At 35.6% G+C, this 23874-nt stretch overlaps 2 protein-coding genes across 6 annotated transcripts in view; both read left to right on the top strand.

Annotated features, from left to right (window-relative positions):
• LOC109533463 (probable cytochrome P450 49a1) overlaps positions 1-13765 on the top strand; it is a 29172-nt gene extending 15407 nt beyond the window's left edge. Inside the window, exons 4-12 of one of the 3 annotated variants that reach the window (XM_048661401.1) lie at positions 3993-4109; positions 4170-4246; positions 4302-4497; positions 4553-4709; positions 5271-5440; positions 5499-5577; positions 5642-5848; positions 11274-11380; positions 13543-13621. In XM_048661401.1, coding sequence (XP_048517358.1) covers positions 3993-4109; positions 4170-4246; positions 4302-4497; positions 4553-4709; positions 5271-5440; positions 5499-5577; positions 5642-5848; positions 11274-11372 — 1102 coding nt within the window. In that variant the 3' untranslated portion in view covers positions 11373-11380; positions 13543-13621. Of the gene's footprint in view, positions 1-3992; positions 4110-4169; positions 4247-4301; positions 4498-4552; positions 4710-5270; positions 5441-5498; positions 5578-5641; positions 5849-6161; positions 6953-11273; positions 11381-13542 lie in introns of those variants that run through there. The other 2 variants (XM_048661400.1, XM_048661399.1) reach the window with 2 other exon arrangements.
• An 84-nt stretch (positions 13766-13849) lies between these two features.
• The window catches only part of LOC109533464 (probable cytochrome P450 301a1, mitochondrial), a 15100-nt gene continuing 5075 nt past the window's right edge, over positions 13850-23874 (top strand). Inside the window, exons 1-6 of one of the 3 annotated variants that reach the window (XM_048661411.1) lie at positions 13852-14033; positions 14172-14531; positions 14590-14694; positions 17290-17406; positions 17463-17539; positions 18495-18716. In XM_048661411.1, coding sequence (XP_048517368.1) covers positions 14188-14531; positions 14590-14694; positions 17290-17406; positions 17463-17539; positions 18495-18700 — 849 coding nt within the window. In that variant the 5' untranslated portion in view covers positions 13852-14033; positions 14172-14187 and the 3' untranslated portion in view covers positions 18701-18716. Of the gene's footprint in view, positions 14034-14127; positions 14532-14589; positions 14695-17289; positions 17407-17462; positions 17540-18494; positions 18717-23874 lie in introns of those variants that run through there. The other 2 variants (XM_048661409.1, XM_048661412.1) reach the window with 2 other exon arrangements.

The raw sequence follows: 23874 nt of genomic DNA, 5'->3' as shown, positions 1-23874 counted from the left end.
ACTTAGTCTTAGGAATAGTTTGATAATCTGTGATTTGCACTCGTCCAAAAATCGGAACGGAAACTGAAACGTGTATGACATGTGTGGCTTCCCCTTTCCTATCACGCACCGATCCGGTTATTTGGTCATCGACGGAAGGTTCTCTGATCGGAGTCGGATCGGATAGATGTGACTCGGCCTTTAAGGAGAATGCGATGCCCAATCCATCCACAGAACATACCCCCAGGGGGGATATTTTGTGGATCTATCTGCAAATTTGTACAACGAAGTCATCGAATATGCTCTATCGGCCTAAATTATTTTCAGCAATGCGAGGGTGCCGCTTATACCAAAAATTACATGCAACGTTGAGATTTTAAATGAGACACCCTGTATATTATTGCATGGTTAGATTGTCTATATAGATATAATTATTTTTTGCATAACGATTTCTATATTTATCTAAAGCGGTTTCCGAAATATTAAATAAAATTCATTATTTTTAATCAAAACGTAGCCCCAAGGAATCTTGTATTACAACGCGATTTCGATACCTGGAAATTTAAAATTGTGGTACTGGGTTAGGGAAACCCTATGCTTGATTACGGCGTACAGCAATTTGTTCGAAATCATACAGGATGTCTTGAAAATACTGACTGATTTTCTGATACCGTATTTTGAGAAAAGAGTCTCCGAAAAAAGTATACTTCGGTAATACCTACTTCTAAAAAAAAACTGCACATCGCTCTAAGATTTGTCTTTGTCAGTAGCTATAACTGTCTTCAATTGATTGTTTTATTTCAAAATTACAACGTAGGATAAATGTTAGTTTGAACTATTTTCAGCAAAATCTCATAAAGAAGTATAAGAAATGCTTGCTTCATATCTGGATGCCGAATGGCACGAGATAGGCCCGATATCGATGTCCAGTAGATGTTCATTAGGTCAATTCGTGGTGAGAGTGCGGAATAACTTTACAAATTTGAATGAGTTACGAAGCGAACTGAAAGCTAGATAGTAAGGAGTAACATTTATGGATAATCCTGCTGCTTTTGTACGTAAAATAAAGAGTTAATGACAAGAAATCTTGAAAATAACAAAATTTTTGCTCGGTGCATGTTCTCTCATATTTGTCACATTTTTTCATATACGAGTGTACCTTTTATTGAAATGTGCAATGAAGTTCTTAATAAGTTTCTTTGTGTCTTGCATATTACCATTTTTTAAATTTATTTTTGGTTTTTGCAACCCATAAATATAATTAATTATTACGATTAAAAATTAATCGAGGAGTGTAAGAATCAGATCTCTCGCATTAATCGAGCCTAGGGACGATACGATACTGAGAAAGTATCGATACTTACTCAAATGAGTAGTAACCAAATCATCTTGCGATACTACTCATATCAGTATTCTGAAAGTATTAATACTTACTCAAATGAGTAGTAACCAAATCGTCTTGCAATACTGCTCATATCAGTATTCTGAAAGTATCGAAACCATTACCTGCTCACAATTTTATTGACTGACTCGATATTCAGCCCTGTGCTGTATCACTCACGTTAACTTTAACGTGCATGTTATCCATCAAACACGTTATGTGGCTCCAACTGGTGTGTTGTTTCAGTAAAACCTTTATATTATAACAGGCGCACGCTATCGACGAACGTTATATTAAAAAATAGCGCTTCAGAATAACAGCATCAAATCACATGCAGCTATCAAACTTAACGTGCGTCCCTCGAATTTACCTCGAAGGAATAAATAAAACAATTGTGTTTAATCAGAGCGTAGTTTTGTCTTTTAGCTATAATTTGTTTTTAATTTCAAAGAAAATTATGGCTTTTGGTGGTCTTATAAGGTTAGCTTTATTAGAACAATTGGTAAAGGGTCTTGAAAATAAACTTTATTTTCATCCACAAACTCTACTAATTTTTGAAATTGTTTGCGGGTTGGTTTTTTTTGCCTCTTCTGTGCATGCTCCATTAAAAGCGTTTCAGAAGATAGGTCAAGAACAATAACGAACGAAATTGAAAGTGAATGCAAATCATAAACAAAGACAAGTAGGGTAGTAGGTGGGCCAAATGGTCAAAACGTTCACATGTGGTGCATATGTTTTAGAAGCTTCGATGGTTTGATGTTAACTCTCTCTCTAACTAATGGACTATTCGTATGAGGGCATCTAACTTTATGCATCCAACATTTTTTTTCCTTTTTAACGTTTGATGGATAACTGGGTCGGAAACGCATACGTTAACTCGGAGATAGGGCACACCTCGGATTGAGTGACTCTACGTATAATCGTCATAAACACATTTTAATTATACATTTTCGATGAGTTTTTCATGGCCGAAATTTACTATTACCCTAAATTTTAACTGTAAAAAAGCGGTTTAAAGAAGGGATTGTAATAAAATTCATGGAATATATTGTAATGCATTTATTGCTATAAGGTAAACAAAAAAATATTCTTTCTGAAGGTTTCACAAAAAACGAGTTGCTGGAAATATTTAGAAGTGTTTTTACTTTTCGAAGATATTATTCAGTTCGATATTGTTTTCAAATCGTCAATAAGTTTTAAAACTGACTGTTCAAAACCAGAACAGATACGTATCTTTTTTATTCGACGCACAATATCATGAACCTTAGATATAGCGGTTTTCACACTTTAAATTTTTTTATCCATTTAAAGCTTTAAAGCGTTAGGTAGGTACCTTAAAATTAGGTTGAATCACTTTCGGAGGACGTAAAAATCCTTCTCCTTCCACAATGTTGAAAGGCCGCAAATAATTGCTGACAAAAAAACGCTAAGGCCTGCACTATTTTCTTGTATTTTAAACCTCCCTCCTAAATTGATATATCTATTATATTCAATAAAGAAAAAGTTTCTGTCGGTGGATCTGTTGTTGGTCTTACCGATGAAGAAAGGCATCGGCAATCTGGCTCCAATTTTCTAACTGACATCGCCTATTATCACACATATTTTGGTATTTTCTGCGCATGGCCTTGATCCTGATCATCACATAAATTACGCTATTTCACCCGGCTCTTGTCTTTGTACCCAGGTGTTTCTCCTTTTTGGAAACCAGTAAAGCAACGCTTCCGATGTGTGATTTTGTTTCCGAGTTCCTTTGGAACAGTAAATATCCTGATTTGAGGTCTTGTTTCGCTGATCCCCATGACATCCCACTTTATCTTCTGCAGTTCGTGTTCTAGGCCGCTGGGATGTTCTCCCAGCCTCATGGTGCGGATATTGTGCGTCTGCACGTAAAGGGTATCTTCAAGTTTGCTTTTTCTCCTCTTACCATCCATGAAAAGTTCCTCCCCAGAATCCATGGGGCTGACTGAAGTATCAGTGCGAAATTCCGGGTTTTCACCTCTACTCGCCTGGGGTATATATGTTTTAAATTTCGACATATCCATCTATGAAAGGAGCTGGCATTCAAACACCACGCTTCTTAGGCGTGTTGGTGAATTTGGGAATTACATTTCCTTAACTCCATTCCGTCGTATCTCGTTCGTCAGAGCCTCGTTAGTTTCTAGCAGTGGGCACCACGTGCAGGTGAGGTTGACATTTGGGCTGGCCTTTAGAGTTGTTATTCGCCTTCGCTCCTTGCCCACCTTGGTGTCAACCACAACACTTTTATAAGAACGTTTTTTTCCGGTAGCTTTTTTTGGGCGATCTAAGAGGAAAGTGTTGCTTTGCTGACTCACCCTGTACATTAATAACATATTAATATTTTGTGTTTAGTCTTTAGAGTTTAAGATTTGCTTCGATAATATCCAGGTTGTCCTATTAAAAATACATTATCATTCACGGTTTTTTCTGTTTTCATCATATCGCAAATTACTTAAAAATACAGGTCGTTACCATTCCAACCCATATGTTGACTCGACTAATGACAAATTACCGACCTTTTTTGTGACATCGTGGTCTGAATTGTCCTTGTTTATGTAATAATTGCACCAACTGCGATTTAACTTACTCGGTATTAAAACAAATTGTGGCTTAGGCACGGACAAAATTGGCAGAAGTTCCGATCAAAAGTCAATCAGATCATGCTCCAACCCAGATCTGCTAAAATGTATGCTCAAGTCATCTTAGAAACAGCCGAGAAATTTGTAGAAAGGTAAAGTCAATTGCTACTAGGCTTTCAAAACCATTAACTTTAATTAAATTTCCGTTTTAGAATTGGTGGTCTGAGGAATGATGCTTCCGAAATGCCTGACAATTTTCTGAACGAAATTCATCGTTGGTCATTGGAATGTAATGTCTCTCCATATTCTTCTTGCAATTTGAAAATGTACTTTTGTTTTTTTAGCGTTGGCCAGAATTGCATTGGACATCAAAATGGGATGTTTAGAAGAGCACCCTCCAGCTGATACTCAACGGTTGATCGATGCTATAAATACATTCTTTATTAATGTGCCGATTTTAGAACTGAAAATTCCTTTCTGGAGGGTATTTCCTACTTCAACATTTAATCGTTACATAGAGGCTTTGGATTCAATACGAGAGTAAGTTCCAAAGGTCCAAAAGTCAATGCTCACTAATTAAATTCTTACACAATAGAATATGTCTCAAATACATCAATAAATCTATGGATAATCTCAATCTGGAAGCGAACGATGATCAGTTGTCCGTAATGCAAAAGGTCCTTAAAAGGGAAAATAATGTCAAACTGGCTAGTATTCTTGCGTTGGATCTATTTCTGGTAGGAGTGGACACTGTAAGTAAAAAATGCAAAATATGCTAATGCATTTTGCGTCTTGCCAATATTATCCGTTATAAATAATTAGCAACAATTGTCGCTTATTTCCCAGTTTTAAATCATTGCCTATTTACTCATATTGCATAAAATTTAAACGTGTTATACACATTGTTAAACGCAAACTGATGAGCAACGTTGCGTGTATAATTGAGCAAAATAAGTAATTTTGCAGACACTTTCAAGTATGTCGACAGTAAAATCTTGCGTGTTAGTTTAGTTACCTACATCCGCTGATTGAGCGAGCGGAACAACATTTTTTTTTTATTACGCAACTGTTAAATTTTAATTAGACATTATTTAATTTTGAATTAACTGAAAACTTAAATTTAAATTTTAAATTTAAAACGAAAATTTAACTGAAACCAGATGTAGCCTACAGAGTTTCTTCTTATTATGGCTGAAAAGTTAACATTATTAAACGGTGTGATTTAATTATCAGAATTTGTGCAAATGTATTTAAATAAACAGATAAATAATTTCACTTGAATCCTGTTATGTTTGTTGTTAATTCATTTTCAGACTTCTAATGCTGTAGCATCTATTCTGTATCAACTATCGATTAATCCGAAAAAACAACAGCTTTTGCATGAAGAATTGGATAGGATTTTGCCAAATGCCGATAGTAAACTGACCATTGATAAACTAGACGAGATGAGCTATTTGAAAGCTTGCATCAAAGAAACCATGAGGTGATAACAGACCTACTTTTTATTAATAAATGTAAGTTATTAATCCAGATTGTTTTAGAATGTTTCCTGTTGTAATAGGCAATGGCCGGCAAACTTCATCTGATTGTGTTATTGGTGGATATAACGTTCCGAAAGGTGTACGTACTTTCTTGAAAGACATCGCAAAATGTTTTTACTATGCACTTATTATTTATCAAATAGGTCCAAATTGTATTTCAACATTTCGTGATCAGTAACCAAGAAGAATTTTTTTCCGAAAGCGATAAATTTCTACCGGAAAGATGGTTGAAAGAGTGTCAAATGACTAAAACCCATCATCCATTCGCATGTCTGCCTTTTGGGTTCGGCAAACGAATGTGTTTAGGAAAACGGTTTGCTGAGTTAGAAATACAGACCCTTCTGGCAACGGTAAGTTTCAGTGTGACTTGTAGTACAGGGGTTTAATCAATTGGGGCTATATCTTTTGCGGTGTTATTGGATTCCAGGAAAATATAGAGCCATGTTTTCTTTGAATCTCACGAAAAGACCAACAGTTAGATATTTACTTGCACAACATTGCAGCAGTCATGATTTAGGTACCTTTTCAAGCTGACAATTTTTTTGCGTACATTCTCGAGAACGATAATTCTTAAAAAGCTTTAGGAAGTTGGGTCTGAAATGAATATGGGGCCCACTTAAGGGCAGTGAATAGCAAGCGCACTTAACGACTGGGCCCTTAAAGGTACCACAGAGTCATGGAAAAAGGCGGACAAGACAAAGAGTTGATTGGAATGCCAGGCGAGGCCAAGGCAACGTCCAAATTGCTGATGTCACGGAGTCGTTGAGCACTGAGAACTCTGGTTGGAATTATGATAGGCCATTGCGGTCTGAACAGACGCCTACAGCCACTTAGACTTGGTGATAGCATCGTATGTCCACAATGTGGAACGGCAGAGGAAACATCGTATCACCTTCTGGGAGTATGTCACCACTGGTCGTCCATGAGGAGGCGCCTGCTTAGGGCCTCCACACTCTCCTGCACGGAACTGTCTTCCCTAGAGTAGAGACGAATCCTCGCCTTCGTCAGGGAGACGGGACGCCTGGGTGATGAAGAGGAGGGGTAGTAAGGCGCGGTGGATCGGGGAGAATTGTGAAAAGGGTCTTTAAGGCCTGCCCGCCAACATTCTCTCGTCCACTGCCGGATATAAGCCTCTCTTAAACAAAGCATTTTATTCGGTCTTGGGCATCGTGGATCCAGTTTGAAGATATAATTGTCAAATCGTCCGTCCATCCAGTTGGCAGTGGTCCTCTGTCTGGACACTCTCATATAGGCCAGATTAAATATCAAACGAAGAATTACGTAGAAGAACAGAAGTTACGGATACGACAGAAAGATTCACGCATTTAAAATGTTGCTAATGGTAAAGCGGGCTGACCACGTCGCTAGAGTAGACGAATATACAGACTACTTGAATGACGCCCCAGATATAGAAAATGTATCTCCAAGTCAGAAATTAAATTTAATTAATCACATATCTGTCTCTAGTCCTTCACTTTACGCGAGCGTATGGTGAGAACATCTATTCCTTCTCTTACTTTTTCGCACTGAGTTGCTCCAGTGTAGGCCAGATGTGAAGCATCCGGTAGACTGGAGAGTTTGCCCAGAAGGGTTTTAATTTTTGGTTTATTCCTCTCTCAGGTGATATCCCAGGTGTTCGTCTTCTTTCTGCAGTTCCCACTATCACCAACTTCCACTGGGGGAGGTCCTAGCAATAATATATGTTCAAAATTAAAATTAATCATATCATCAACCAACCCTGTCTTATATCCACTGCTGCACATAGGCCTCCCTCAGTCTCTTCTATGTATTCCGACCTTGCGCCGCCTGCATCCAGTTTCCCTGGCAACGCTCGGCCCATCTCGTTGAGGACGGCTCCTATTTCGATTGGCCTCCTCGCTCGACCTCCACTCATTCGTTTAGTCCAACTATTGTCTGTTAGGCTAGCAACATGTCCAGCCCAGTTCCACTTTAGAGTAGTTATTCTCTCTACATCCACTACTTTCGTTCTGTGTTGTATTTCACTCCTTGGGACTCTGTCTTTAAGAGAGGTACCCAACATTGCACGATCTATGGCTCTTTGGGCCACGCGGGTTTTGCCTATGCATACTCATGGGTTTTCTGGTCAGTATCAATGTCTCTGCTCCGTAGGTTTCCTTTTGAGGGACAATGGAAGTACCGACTTATGTGTCTGTTAAATTCAGTGCTTTGATTGTCTCTTCCTATTGCCTAATCTCATGTGCCAGATGTTTATATGATGTGATTTGGTCGGTTGTTTTTCCAGGAACTGATATACGTCTGCTATCTGCTGAGCACGAGGTTTGTCATAGTTTGTATTTTGGTCATGTTCATTTTCAGTCGTCCTTCAAGCGAGGAACTGTGAAGCCTCTCTATTAAATCCTTGGCTTCGTCTATTTGGTCAGCTAATATATCGTCAGCGAATCGCAGGTGGCTAAGCCGTTCTCCATTTATATTTATGTCTTTCTAATCAAAGTTCTTTCTTTTGCATACATACTCCAAGAGTGTAGTAGACAACCTTGGCGATATGGTGTCGCCCTGTCGGACTTTACGGCTTATTGCGAATTTATTTGTTTGTTGATCTCCGACTGTTACACTGGCTATAAAATTTTGGTCTTCTTCTTTCTCTGCTTATACATTAATTAATGTTTGCGACCACATTTTCCATAGCTTGCCTGTCTCTAGCCGTGTGGATCAATGTCTGAATGTCATGTATGCCAGTCCACTGCCTCACGTTCCTTTGCAATGACATTTTCTTTCGTTTCCATTCGACAATTTTCTTAAATGTGTTGAATTATTTTTATGTAACGGCTGTCTATTCTACATTCTGTTAAAGCTTCTAATATACCAAGGGTTTATTGTATTCGGCACACTTCTCCATCAGATTTTTCTTAGGTTTCAGTAGGTAATCGTTTGCGATCAAGACTTAAAACCTGGCTGGTCTAGTCTAATTTATTTATTAATTTCTTTGTGACGATCTTCCTAAAGAGCTTATAGACATGAGAAAGTAGGCGTATAGGGCGATAGTTTGAACGAGCTCCTTCGCTTAAACATTGGGCATTCATTAAACACGAGCTCGTAGAAGTCCTTTTCCAGCCCATTTTATAGCCTCTATCGCTTCCCGGGGATTTATTCGTTTTTCATCTATTGTATGGTCATTTTACTTCCTGTAGTGTTACGTCCGGATGTCATCTCTTTAGAACCCTGGTTCAGTACCTCTATAAAGGGTCGGTTTTCATTTTGTATTGGTTCTTTCTACAGTTCGCGGTAAAAAATCGCTACAGCCTCTAAAATTTTCCCGTGTCGCTGACGACTTGACCTTGTTTGTTTTTCAATATATGTAGAGACCTATGTTCCTTTTTTCCGTTGACGTTTCGCCTTAGAACTTTCAAACTCTTATTTTTCTTCAATTACCTTGGATATACCTCTCGTATTGTGTTATCTAATGTCCCTTTCGGATTCCCTTCTGCATCTCCTTGTTTAAGCTTCTCAGCCTTACCAGATTTGCATCATATTTGTTTCTCAGCTTTCTTCTTTCGTCCAGGAGAGTTTTCCTATTCTGGATTAATTTCTCGTCGTTTTTCTTGCTTCCTCAGCTTTCAGAGCAGTTGGTGTTCATTTGTTCTATATCCATTTCTTCATGGGATTTAAGTTGTTATTGATGGAGTCTCTGTATAGTTTGATATTTTCTGGAGGATGTCGCTTCATATTCTTGATCTTGTGTATCATTTTTGCTGTTTCTCTTTTCACGTCAAAGCATACCCTGGCACGAACTATTCTATGACCACGTCCAATCGCGAACATATTCAGAACCGCTATGTCGTTGACGATCTCTTTTCTTTTTGCTGTTTTAAAGTCTATTGAATTATTTGTTGTTCCGTTTGGACTTATCCATGTCCATTTGCGGTGAGATGGTTTCTATCAAAAAATGCGCTCATTGCAGACTTTCCTGATTCAAAAAATTGATTAGTTGATTTCCTCTCTCATTTCTCTCGGCATATCCAAAATTTCTTGTTGTATTTTTCGCAGAACAGTTGTGACTTCTTCATAGAATTCCTCGACTACTTCATCTGAGTGGCTTGTTAGTGCATAGACCTGTTTAATTGTAAGTTTACATCTTGAGTTCACCCTCAGAACTAGATAGATAACTCTCGGACTTATGCTTTCAATCTTCATTATGCCTGATATTTGCCTTTAATTTCTCTTCTCCTATATAAAGTCTTATTTTCCTCTATAATGGAGTGTATGGTCGGATTTAAGTATTATTTAATGTTATCTGCGTCTCACCTCGCTGAAACCGACTATGTCCCATTTGATTTTGATCATTCAGCTCAGTTGTTCTTCCATCTCCAATAATTTTGCTTCCAACAGGAGGGTTTGGACATAAGCGACCTATACATACGGGGTCATTCAAAATTGGCGTCATTCCTCTGGAGGTGTTGTCTGGCGCTGTTATAGGAGTACAGAAAAAATAGTAAAATAAATTAATTGTTATGAAAAACTGAGAAATTTGCAAAAAACTATATCAGAAATACGGCAGCAATGTTTTTCAAGGTAATATACCTAATTAACATTGCGAAAATACCTGTTGCTTCGTAATTATTAAAAACTCCGGTAACCATGGAATTATACAGAGTGACAATAAGATAGACAAGGATAAACGGTAAGTTCAACAAGATTCGTTGACTGCGCAACGTACTTTCGACATGTACGACACCTCGAATTCTGCGGGGTTTGGTGTTTACATAAATAATCCATACAACACCAAACATTTGAATGGTTAACTGCAAACAAGCTAGTGCCTGTGTAATCTCCTTATTATCCACTCTTATCAAGCAGCTTCTCGTATTCAGTTAATTAACTCGTGCTCCATTTGTATCTCCTTGTGCTGTGTGTATCGTACAAGCGTGGTAGGAATGTAGCCCTACATCGGTATTTATTTGGTGCTTGGGAAAGTGTCAGTTATTGTGCTCTGAGTGCCCCTGGAAGGCCCTGTTTCGATTATGCCCAATACTTGTTCCTCTGTGGCTGGAGCCCGAACATCTATCGTCCACTATCTTTCTGGAACCACTCTCCTTGCCCTTTGTTGGCGTGAGTTCTTTTAGCTTCTGCTATGTTACTGTAGCATTTCTCATGAACTAGTCGCATATTCGCAAGTTCGTGAAAAGAAATTCAAAGTAAGTCACAGTTTGACAAATTATTGTTATTATTGACAAGTCCTATCGACCTGTAACTATCTGCTAATGACAAAAAATATAATTGCCGCTGTGCCTTTTCATCAAAAAATTGTAGAAGAAAACTTTTTTGATATAAAAAATCTATAAAAAAAGATCGTAATTTTTCTTTTTGAATGCTTGAGTATTCCAATATGCTACCAATTACACATGGAACAATTTTTAAATAATGCTTAATAACAAAGTTGAAATTTGATTTTCAACTGTTAATATCTTCTAGAAATTTTTTTTTCAATATTGTTCTCGTACCCCCCAAGTGAACCTCTATCACCCCTTAAAAGGAATGACGACAATTTTGAATCACCCTGTATATGGACATATAACCGATTTGCTGATAAAATTATAAGAGGTGTTCGAAAGGTTCACCTTCCACTTCCAAGCACAGATCTATGCGCCTTCTTAAATTTTATAGTGAACTTAAAACGTATCTTGTTCTAATTTTGGTCTTTAAGGTTGTGAAGATCTTCCTTCGCAGGTCATTAATATCGGTGGGTACCGATTTATAATTTTTTTTTGTTGTTTTTTTTTTCGGGAAATATTCCAGACAAATAATCAGCCATTCTTCAGCATTATGTGGTTGAGCACCATCTTGCTTGAACCGAAGGTTTTCAAGCGGCGCAGAGAAATATTGTCATCGATATAATCCGTCAGGTAGGTCCTTAAAAAGTACAAATACCCATCTGTGTTCAAATTGTCTTCGTAATTGTATGGGCCAAAGATTGTATCGCTAAGTAATCCGACCCATACATTTAGTCCAGAACGTGTTTGTGGTCGTCGTGGATTGTCAGTGGAGCAAGCTTGTTCATTCTGACGATTGAACATGCTTGAGTTTGGAAACTTGCACTAGTCCGTGAATATCACATTAAACAGAAAATCGTGGTTTTGCTTCAACAGTGTCATGATATTTCTACAAAATGCTACCATCCGTTCGGTATCTCCTGGATGGAAAACTTGGGTGATATGAAATTTAAACGGACGATATTTATGTTTTTTCAAGACTATCAGACACTGCCTGTTGAGATACGTTAATTTCTGCTGCTATAGCTCTTGTTGAAGTAGAATTATTATTTTGAATTTAATGGAGAAGTAAATTTATTACGGTTTATTACTTTTAATGAGAGTTTAGCATTTCACGCCACGCCTGTAACATTTCCACTTCATTCTCATTTCTTCTCTGATCACGTATAATGGGCGTAAAAATTGAACCAAAATGGTTGTTGTCTTTCTGGATACCGCTGTAGATATGTTTCCGAAGTAACTTGCACATTTCGGTGTGAAGCGTAATCAATTTCTATCATATCTCGTTTTCCTTCATTTGAATGAGGCATTTTGACAAAAAAATACAAAAATGTTGAAGCTGTAGGTCACGCTAAGCTAAATTAAGTCAAACTGTCTAAAATCTGTTGATAAAACAAAAGAGTGGGAGTCATTCCAAAGCACTCTTTGCAAAAACAGGATATTTGTTAATTTCACCAAACAGCAGGACTGAACCTGAACATATGGTACATCATGGTAATCAGAAAAAAGAGCTGAATTGAAATTTGTAAAAATCCAAGAAAGCGCCCATAAAAAAAATAAAGTTGATGATGGTTCTCAAGAATCCATAGTCTCCATAAGTATCATTCATTTTAAGTTTCCGTGTCAAATAGGCTAAGGAGAAAATGAAAAGTTTTTTTTCGAATTTTGATTTTTTCCGAATATCTACGGAAGTGGAAAAATTTTTTGAAAATTTCAACGAGCCTGTTAGTAAGCTCTAGACTGCGCAACTTTGAAGCCCCAATTTAACCAATCTCGTTCTAGTATGGTTACCGAGATCCCCATAGTTAGTGTTGCCAACACTGGAAAAGAAAAAATCTCAACCCGAAGCCCAAAAATTTCTAAATTTACCACGTAAAATTTGAAAGTAGCAAAGGTGCATGCACATATTACATATTAAAACACATATAGAAACAAAAAAAATATGTTGCACATATAGGTATCAAAAATATACATTAAAAAACATGGAAAAAATGTCGCGCAAAAGTAATATAAGATTAAACTGTAGATGTAACCAAAATTTTTTCAGAAATAAAAAAGTATGTAATAATTTAATCCCCCAATTTCTAGCGTTTAAATTTAAAGAAGATAGACATAAATTACTTTTTTACAAAGTTATACATGTTATAATTATGTAACTCTAAATGGTCTTTCGTCACTTTGTAATTAGTGCAGTTGATCATCTTTGCGAAAAGGCAACTTCTTATAATGCACACACCATTCAAAGCCTCATGGTCTATTTTATTTCTTTTTTACATTTCACATCTGTGAGGATAGAGAAATTTTTTTCCGATTCAGCGTTTGAATGTGGGAGTGATAGAACTATGTTGTTTGCTTAAATTTGGAAAATCGAATATATCATCTGCAGTCCTTAGTTTTGAAATTTCTTGCCATATTTTGTCCATGCTTATATCGCACAATGTTTTTTTCCGGCACTTAGTTAAATTTAGTGGTAGAGACCTCTATTCATTTTGTTTAATTAATTTAACTTTTTTTATTTTATTTAAATTATTTTTTTTCTCGTTTAATTAATAATTAATCTTCGTTTAATCATCAAAAATTCCAAAAAAATGGAAAATTTCCCAGACATTGGAGGCCATGCCCATAGTTGAGCTCCAAAAACAAATACCCCGTATACACATATATGAATTAAATACCGCTACTAATCTAAGGTATTTCCCATTTGGGGCAGCTGATTTTTTTCGCCTGAAAATATGTAATTCAATCTCAGATTTCAATCTTGCAAGCCTGCAATGACTTAAGATTTTTTTTTTCAGATTATGCAAAACTACAGAGTTGAATATCATCACCCCAAACTAGATTACTATATTCACCCCATGTATACTCCTAATGGACCACTAAAGCTGAAATTTGTCAATAAACATTGATATTGACATTCAAATACAGGATTACGTATATGCGTGAATCCGCCCTTGAATTATTTGCCATATTTAAGCTCATTAGCGCCCTCATCGTAATAAAATGTCATAATCAAAACAGCACTTTGTAATTCTTGACCCCATTATCCCTTCTTGCGGTATTCTGAAGGTCGCATGTTGTCGCGCTCGTCTGCAAGAATTTTTGGAAACCATTCACTTATTCCGATCTCGTACTTTCGCTTGGCATGGATAATGACCCGCGGTAGAAAGTGGCGCATATTTCAAGAACGACGGTTTAGAGTTTAATGTGGCGTTATAAGAAGAAAACAGTGCTTTTTTATCACATGGATTGGTGAAAGCAACAGGCTTAGAAAACTATACCACTATAAGTAAGTTTTAAAAAGTGCTTTTTACTTTATTGAAGTTCTTGACCCACATTTTTAGAACATATATTTAATATCAATCTTTGCTTTTCAATTTTAGCAAATCGTATTTAAAATATTTTAAAATATTGATATTATGTTTAGAACAAATAATTCCAAGATGCCGTTATTTAAAAAATCTATCAAGCTTCTAAAATTTCTGGTTCGGAATCGGTCAGAAGAAGCTGTTGTGTGCCCAGAGATAGAAAAGCTCACGAATCCAGTGTCAATTAAATCGCAAGGTCTGAAGCCTTACTCAGATATCCCAGGTCCTCGGCCCATACCTATTCTGGGAAATACCTGGAGGCTTTTACCGGTGATTGGGCAGTATGATATTTCCGACGTCGCCAAATTATCTACTTTGTTCTATCAGGAATACGGAAAAATCGTTAAGCTATCTGGTTTAGTGGGTAGACCCGATTTGCTTTTCGTCTACGATGCTGATGAAATCGAAAAAGTGTATAGGTAAAGTAGGTACTCCGTTTTAGTAAACTTAATAGCCGGACACTCATATTCATTATAGGCGGGAAGGACCGACTCCGTTTAGGCCTTCTATGCCCTGTCTAGTAAAATATAAGAGCGAAGTGAGGAAGGACTTCTTTGGTAGAGAAGGAGGAGTGGTTGGAGTGTAAGTAACTATATTTTCAATCCTGTAAAAGGTGGAACAATTACTACAAATTGAATTTAAATCTTTCTTGCAATACGTTTTTTTAGTTTTGGAACAAACTGCGCGTTATTTAAATTGTAACCGTAGGTTAGCGTCAAGTTTTCCTACTACAGAGAAAATGAATCCTATACTTACTGAAAAACAATTACCATTCTATCAGTATCTTACTTTTCTTTCTCATATTGTTTAAAACAAATTGTAAGAACGTAAAGATATAATAAGAAACATTATACCGGATATCATAGGTTACTCCTCCCGCTAAACAATTGTTCGTTTCAAAAACGTATATTAAAATCCCGAAACGTTTCAGTTACCTCCACTATATGTTTCAGAAATGTTTATGTAACTGCAAATGTCCGCTCTCAGAAACGTTTCGCTGAAACATTGCAGAAACGTTTCGTTAGAATGTTAATGAAGCGTTGCGATAGACGTTATTTAAACGTTGCAAATAAATATGTTGTAACATTATACATGGTGTATCTTTGAAGAGTGCAAATATTTTAATTGGCGGTACATAATGGCCCTAGAAGCAGAACTATAGAATTGCCGTGCTTCGAGGACACTCACTTTTTTGCTGAACCAGTCAAGTATTCTAATAATGAAAATTTTAATAATACAACCTTACAAATAATGCGTTTTTTGGAGAGCCGAGAGACGATGATAAAGTGGTTATGTTTCATAAGATAATAAATGTCATGCGCGATGGGAGGCGGTAGAACCATGAATCTCAAGTGCGCTAAAGACGTTTCTGAAACATTTTTGAAACGTTTCCATGATATGTTACATTTGTGCAATATAACTGCACATTTGAAACGTTTCAGTCATTCAGTCACGTTTCATATTTAGCGGGCTCCTACATTTCAAATATAAACCTAAAACTAATATTCGAAATTAAATAAAATATTTATTATAATTTCAACATTGATTGCAAAATTGATGCAAACATACATTTCCGGTTTTATTTTTGATATCGGTAGTTTCGTTTTTATCTGATTTATTATTTATATCGTCATTTTAATTTGATGATGATCTGATTTTATTTTAATCTGATGACCTTTTTTTCTTATAAAACTTAAGTTGCAGCCTCCTGTCGTTTCGTTACAGGAACAGACTCAAGCAATGTAAAATTTATATATACCTATCTCAATTTCTATAACATTCTACTCTTTCCGACACCCAACTTTCGTCCTCTTCGATCTTCCCAGTCTCCTGGTTGTAAATTCCGTTCAAATATTGCTTTCATACTCCTCCAATCTATGTTTTTTTCGGTAGGTATTCCCCTGTTTCTCTTTTCTGTCGGTGCCCACTTCAGGGCCAGTTTGGGAATACGCTCTTCTTGCATCATTTCTACATGGCCGTACCTTCAGTCATTTATTGTCTATTTATCAATTAAAATACGTTTCGGTGTTTTCCACCATCATCAGTTTCTATGTGTAGCGTTGTTGCTACTTTAAGCCTTGGCATATATTCATTTTAAGGGGTGATAGAGGCTCCCTAGGGGAGTACCAGAAAAATATTAAAAATTGTTTTTTCGAAAATTTCTAGAAGATATTAACAGTTGAAGATCGTATTTCAACTTTGTTATTACGAAGACCCCCCTCTAAAATAACTAGAACACGCTGTTAAAATATGTTAATATATTTACGGAACACCCTGTATATTTAATGTTTCCGCTGTCTCGATATTTATTTAGCCCACAGGATAGAATTTAGGCATCTGATCACCTGCCTTTTCACAATGCAATCTTCTATTTTTTTTCCGTTAGACCTTCTTTATCTATTCTTGTTCCAAGATAGGTGTATTCTTTACACGAACTGATACGAATGTGTTGATCTACTTGGAGATCCTCCACTTTATCGCTGCTAATACACAGATACTGCGTCTTCGTTCTGTTAACCGAAAAACCCCAATCTTCGTATTCTGGAAATAGTCTGGCCATGACCTCTAGATCTTCCGTGTCCTGAGCAATAACTACCTGCTGTTTTGCGAAATTCAGTATATAAAGTGTTGTATCCTCGGTCAATGGTATGCCCAGTCCACTGCATGCTTCCTCAACTTCTTCCTCAACTGCATGCTTCAAGACTTCGTCCAGATATATCTTGAACAAGGTAGGGGACATGCAAGGTCCCTGTCTAAGACCTTTAGTTGTTCTAAACCTCTCTGAAATCTATCAAATTAACCCGAGAGGAATATAAAATTGTCTTTTATAATATTTCGAGATTGAGATATTTCCAGAATTCCCGATTCAGCTTCTAACTCCGTCCAAAACATTTTATTATGTTTCGGTACAATAATTCTTGATCCCAATAGATTGCAGTAATTTCGAGACATGTTTCAAGTCCCAATTTTGGTCATAGAATTATTCAATTGTTGAAAAACTATTATGGCAAGAGAAAATATTCCACAAAAATTTGAAGTGAAGTTCCAACCAAAGTTTTAAAATTTGTGGTTAAAAGAACATTTTATCTATGGTAGTTGTATAGGCAAATTTACACCTTTACAATATTGTTAAGTAACTCCAGTTGGCTACGTCAAATAAGACACAACATTTTTTAGCCACGGGGAGCCATGGAAAACGTTCCGGACGAAGGTTCAAAAACCCATCTTACAACTTCATACAGTGAGGAAATACGTTGAGCCTATTGAAGCAGTCACCAACGATTTCATACAAAGGCAAGTTTACGCTTAAAGCTGCTTCATAGTCCAGTTCAATTGAATATTTCTTTTAGAATGACCGAAATGCAGGACGACAATGGCGAAATGCCTGATGATTTCGATAATGAAATTCACAAATGGGCCCTTGAATGTAAGTGAATGAAGCTCTCGGATATACAAAGTGATTCAAAATTGGCGTCATTCCTTTTAAGGGGTGATGGAGGCTCACTTGGGGAGTACGAGAAAAATATTGAAAATTTTTTTTTCGAAAATTTCTAAATGATATTAACAGTTGAAGATCGAATTTCAACTTTGCTATTAAGCATTGTTTTGAAATTGTTCCATGCTTAATTGGTAGCATATTGGAATACTTAAGCATTCAAATAAAAAAATTACGATCTTTGCTTCCAATTACGAAAATTTTCGATATTGTAAAAGTTCTGTTCTACAATTTTTTGGTGAAAAGGCACAGCAGCAATGATGTTTTTTGCCATTAACAGATAGTTACAGGTGGCGACTTACTTTGAATTTTCTTTCACGAATTTGCGGATCTGCAATTAGTTCAGGGGAAATGCTACAGTAACATAGCAGACGACAATCGATGTTCGGGTTCCAAGCACAGAGGAACAAGTCTTGGACATAATCGTATCAGGGCCTTCCAGGGGCACTCAGAGCACAATAACTGACACTTTCTCAGGCACCAAATAAATACCGGCTACATTCCTACCACGTTTGTACGATACACACAGCACAAAGAGATACAAATGGAGCACGAGTTAATTAACTGAATACGAGAACCTGCTTGATAAGAGTGGATAATAAGGAGATTCATAGGCACTAGCTTGTTTGGAGTTAACCATTCAAATGTTTGGTGTTGTATGGATTATTTATGTAAACACCAAACCCCACAGAATTCGAGTTTATGAGAACAGATTACCTTGAAAAACATTGCTGCCGTATTTTTGTTATAGTTTTTTGCAAATTTCTCAGTTTTTAATAACAATTAATTTATTTTACTAGTTTTTCTGTACTCTTGTAACACCGCCAGACAACACCCCCAGAGGAATCACCCTGTATAAGTTTCATACTTCTTGTTTCATGTTCAGGTATTGGGAGGGTGTCTTTGGATGTTCGATTAGGATGTTTGGATTCTAATCTGTCCCCCGATTCAGAAGCTTTAAAAATCATTGAAGCTGCCAAATACGCCTTAAGAAATATCGCAATTTTGGAACTTCGATTTCCATTTTGGAGGTATTTGCCCACTTCACTTTGGACCAGATACGTGAAGAATATGGACTATTTTGTTGAGTAAGTTTTATATACCCTTAGCAACGACATTCTCTTCTTCTGATCTACCAACAAAATCAAGTATTTTGTTATATTTTATTACCAAGGTTGCAGTTTTTAAAAAGTTACAGATCATACTAAAACAAGTATGCTTTATTTATATGAAATATTAGAAAGCTCTGTATATTTCTAAAATTGAATTATTTCGAACATACAGATTATTTGGTAACTTTTAGAAATTTTGTGAAAAAACGTTTTTTTGAATATATATATTTCCTTATCAAATGCTTAGTTTTCGATCTAGAGGATGTTCAATTGTCTTCAAAAATCAATATTTTGAGATGATTTTACAGGGTTTGAGAGCTGTTACTCCTACTATTACTACGACTTTGGAACACTTCGTGACCTAAAATGTGCCTTCTAAGTTTTTAATCAAATTGGAAAAAAAAATGATTTTTCATGTACGTTGCACGGTTTTGGAATTAAAAGGAACAATCGACTTATTGAACTTGATAATTAAGTTATTAATAATAACTTAACAAAAAGATCCGATTTTTCACTCAATTAATAAACTTGTTTTTAATTAATAAATAATTGTTTTTAGATTAATTGTTATTGCAAGGGCCATTTATTAATAATATTTTCAAAATTTCAGAATTTTTCGGTTTCCGCCAAGTTACTCTTTCTTCTAAAAGCTCAATTTTCTAAAGTTTCACTTAAAAATTCTGACAATCTTAAGGTATTTTCGCTTTGTAAAAAGTTTTTAAATCTCTTTCCAGCTTCGATTTTATAACAAAAATCAAATAATTTTCTATCAAAAAACGCACACAGTAAGCGAAAGTTTATAACAGATTATTTGAAATCTCGTCACCTCCATACCTCTGAAGACTGTAGAGTTTATATTTTTTTAATATGGTTTTTTAGTTTTGACCGAATTTTTTTGCTTTACTTTCTACTCAAAAACGTTCTATGTTGAAGAGTTTTACTTCAAAATACTAACGATCTGGAGGTATAAAACTATTTTCAGCATCGAATTCGCGACAAAAACCTCAGGTTATCTCCAAAACCGATCACAAAACTGTGTAAAAAAAGTTTTTAATCGAAAACGCAAAAAACATTATTTTCTGATGATTTTTTTCTTTTCTGACAATAATGGGGGTCTTTTCAGCCAAAAATAACAAAATTAATTTTGCTAAAAAAATCGCCCCATTCAAAAATATTTGGATAATTCGCCACCCTCATCGCTCTGACGATTTTTAAATTTTCAGGTTATTCCAGTTTTAAAAAACTTTCTAATAAGCAATTCTTTCGACATAAAAATTGCATAATTACTGACAATCTTCCAGTATTTTCTGTGAAAAATTCTAAGATACATTTTATTGGGACACTCGCCTCCTTAACCGCTTTGCAAACATTTTTGGAAAACGTTTTTGCAGCTTCGAATTATGGAAAAAATTAATAATTATTTCTGGGTCTTTTTCCGAAAATATTTCCACGAACTGAAAAAGCAAGTTATATATACAATATACAATATATTATAACTAACTTGGAAAACTCTTGGAAACTGGAGTTTCTTCACTTTTACGTCAATATTTCTGCACAAGACTGTCTGTCAACAGAAAACCCGCGTTTTTTCTAACGCTTTACCACAGCTTATATGTCAGACAGCTATCGGCATGTTTGATCTAATCGCCGTCGGCATGTTTGATCTAATGGTTTCAACCAACGTGTGCCATCTCTCTCGCACGGGGTTTATTTATCGAGTCCGGACTAAAAAGATTAGTGGAAATGAGCTGGAACAGTGCCGCATTGAAAAATCTTTAAATAAAATTTATTTTTGACTAAAATTTTAAAATACAACCACACATCGATTTAGTGATTGGCTATTTAATATATATCGATTGGCCATTTGTACAGGATGTTCAAGATAACAATGCATTGTATCTTCGAAACCGTAAGAGATAAGAAATAGGTTATATTAATTACTGACAAATACATTTTCCTATTATCAAAATGACAGTCAAAACTATTTGAAAAACTCGAATAACTACATTAATCGAGAAAGGATGGTCAACTAAAACAGTAGCTGAGAGATTTGGAAAATCGAAGAGCAAGATTTATAGAGATTAATTAAATTGTCAAATTGAAACAAGTTTGTGTACTGTACTATACCAACTGTACATGGCATTCTCAAAAAAGAAGTATTTGTTTTAACTGTGATAGTTAGAAAAAGTGGTTTTTCGTTTTTATTAATTTTTTAAGTTATTTCAAATCATATCAAAAAACAAAAAAATACTTTCACATGGCACCGTTTCACCTATGAAAATATATTACAACGAATTCTTTGAAACCATCATCAACTTTTGTTTTTCATATGGACCAAATAAAAGTGCATAACTGATATGGCAGCCCTTCTAATAGTGGATTTTAAAGGTTGATTCGAAATTGGCGTCATTCCTTTTAAGGGGCAATAGGGGCTCACTTGGAGAATACGAGAAAAAAATTGAAATGTCTTTTTGGAAATGGAAATTGTTCCATGTGTAATTGGTAGCATATTGTAATACTTACGCTTTAAAAAAGAAAAACGACGATCTTTGCTTAAAATTACAAAAAAAATTATATTAAATTAGTTCTCACTACAATTTTTTGATGAAAAGTCAGGGTAGCAATGATGTTTCGTTTCAGAACTTTCTATTTAGCAAATCAAAAATCAATGAAAGAAGCACTTTTTTGCTGAAACGTAAATGGATAAAAAAAAGAAATTATCACGGTAATACCATACTTAATTAAAAGTGTTTAGAATGTTGAACCCTCTGAAAAGCTTCACGATTCAGTATCACATAAATACGAAAAGGGTCTGTCTGCCTTCTTGCAAATGAGCGATATACGTATCTGGTATCTGCTATATTTATTTATTACCCCATATAATTAATTTATTTTTATTGATATTTTTGAAATTGTTATTAACTGTTTTATAGAAAAATAAATTCTTACTATAAAAAACAGTTACATCACAAAGTTGAGGGAAAATATTTGCATGAATGATTAAAATATGTAACTTCTCTTGAAGAAATTTCATGCAAACATCACTTTGTGTGATACACCTTTCAAAATTGGTTTGAAAAATAAATCGTATTTATCGTATTTAATTTATGCATCGCATTTACTAATGTGGATGGTATTTAACAATATAACCGCAACAACTACGACTATAAGCGGCTGGTACAATATTGTAACGGAAATGGCCTGGGGTACTCACCTTTGGAATGGGGGATCGAAATTCATGGTATTTCAGTAAATGGGAGCCCCATTTGGGCCCCATTTACTGTCAAATATGACACTGACAAGCGGGAAGTTTCGCACCTGTTCTGGAGATTTCTAGAACTATCTGGAATACCTGGAGAAAAGTATATAAGCGACGACGAGAACCAGACAGGGGAAGTGGAGTGACAGGAGCGACCAGGTGCAGAAGAAGGTTAAACCCGCGAGGCGGAAACGCGTGTTTTCCGTGTGTTATTGTTATCGTTTGTGAAGTTGACCGTCATTTTGAAGTTAGTTTGTTCCTGTTCCGTTATTAAAGTTGTACCGAGTGGAATAAAAGTTGTAAGCTGAAGAAAGAGTTCAATACTCGGCCATCCACGCTACAATATACACCCCGATCTCACGCCAATGTGCTCTTTTTCGTCCAGTGGCGGGATTTACGGGCTGCGCGATTAAAACGACGCGAAACCGTGTTCCGATGGAGAGTGCCCTAGCTGTATGATATTTAAGCTGTGGTTTTGCTGTGAAATACTGGCAAACTGAATCTTAGATTACTGTACTGAATGATCTAGTACTGAAATATAGATTACTTTTATTTAGATGTTTGAACAAAGTAGTAAAACGATACTCAGAAAAAAATGTTGATGGCCTTTTTTCTAGGTGTGAAAATTCCAGTCTCGGGTCTCGTAAAGCCTTAAATAAATGACTTATAACTCATTAACCGATGAGTTATAACTCGTTAATTCAGAGAGGGGCAACAACTCAACACAGTGTTACCCGGGCCTAATAATATTAGTCTCACATAAATATAAGAATTTATGGAAGAGAAACAAATTTAACTCGTTCAACCAATTATTTTTTAAAACGATCTACATATTGAAAACTAGACGTTTTCTACACATAGTATATTAAAAAATTATATCCAGAACTACTTCTATTTAAAGTTCTTATAAGGAATGCATCGGCATACCAAACATCTTATATGTAGGGTGTTACCTAAAGTTGGGGCAAAAACAATACAGTAAGTTTCACTTAAAACAATAAGAGCTAAAGTATTGAAAACGAATTCAAGCATTTATTGAATATGCGAGACAATATTTCCAGCATCTTTTCTAACATTGTTTTCGTTTTGTTAATCATTAAAACTGTAAAAGAATCTATAATGTACAATTTCAATTGCTACTAATCCATAACCAAATTAAGCTCTGGTTAAGATTTTGTATGTTTAAACAAAGTGTACCTACATCTTGTAACTTACGGAGCAGAATTCGCCGGCACAAAATGTATATGAAAGTAATAAATGTAATAAGTTATTCCAAACATTATGTATGATAGATGGAATATGGATCCTGCATAATTTCGAAGAAAATCCTTTGAAACGGTATTTTTACGGTTGAACGAAAACATTTATGTTAACAGCTACATATGAGTTGCGATAGGAACCTTTGTAAAGTGACTAAAAATAGTTTAAAATTTTACTTCCATAAGCGTTAAAGCCGTCGCAGATTTAATATATAAAAATAATTCAGAATGCTTGGTTGAATTCAAGTTTATAGTAAGATATAGGACATGATCTGTAAGGCAACCAACCTAACATCTATTTACCGCATAAAAAGGAATTTTCGTTGTCTGGGATGGAAAATATTTCAGATGAATAGAACATAGCCGTTTTAATATAACATGTAATTTTTCTTTTTGCAAGTGGATTTTTCATGATGCAGATGGTAAAAATTTTAAATTTTTTTCTTTGTAAAAATGTTTGTTTTTTTTTTGCCAATAATATTCTTTAGTTAGGCTTAATATTCTCAAAATCTAACTTCCCAAAAGAGATAATAAATAAAATTATGAAAGAATCTCGAAACGGAAACGAAAACTAGTGAGTTTTTCGAGCTTTCGGACCGCCGTAAAAAGAAGGCCTTTCCGACGGTTTTCAAGCCC

The sequence above is a fragment of the Dendroctonus ponderosae genome, unplaced genomic scaffold, assembly GCF_020466585.1.
Source record: "Dendroctonus ponderosae isolate FM_Combo_2020 unplaced genomic scaffold, Dpon_F_20191213v2 Dpon_F_20191213_1, whole genome shotgun sequence".
NCBI lineage: Eukaryota > Metazoa > Arthropoda > Insecta > Coleoptera > Curculionidae > Dendroctonus > Dendroctonus ponderosae.
Note: the sequence above shows the minus strand (reverse complement) of the source record. Positions and strands in the feature narration are given on the sequence as shown.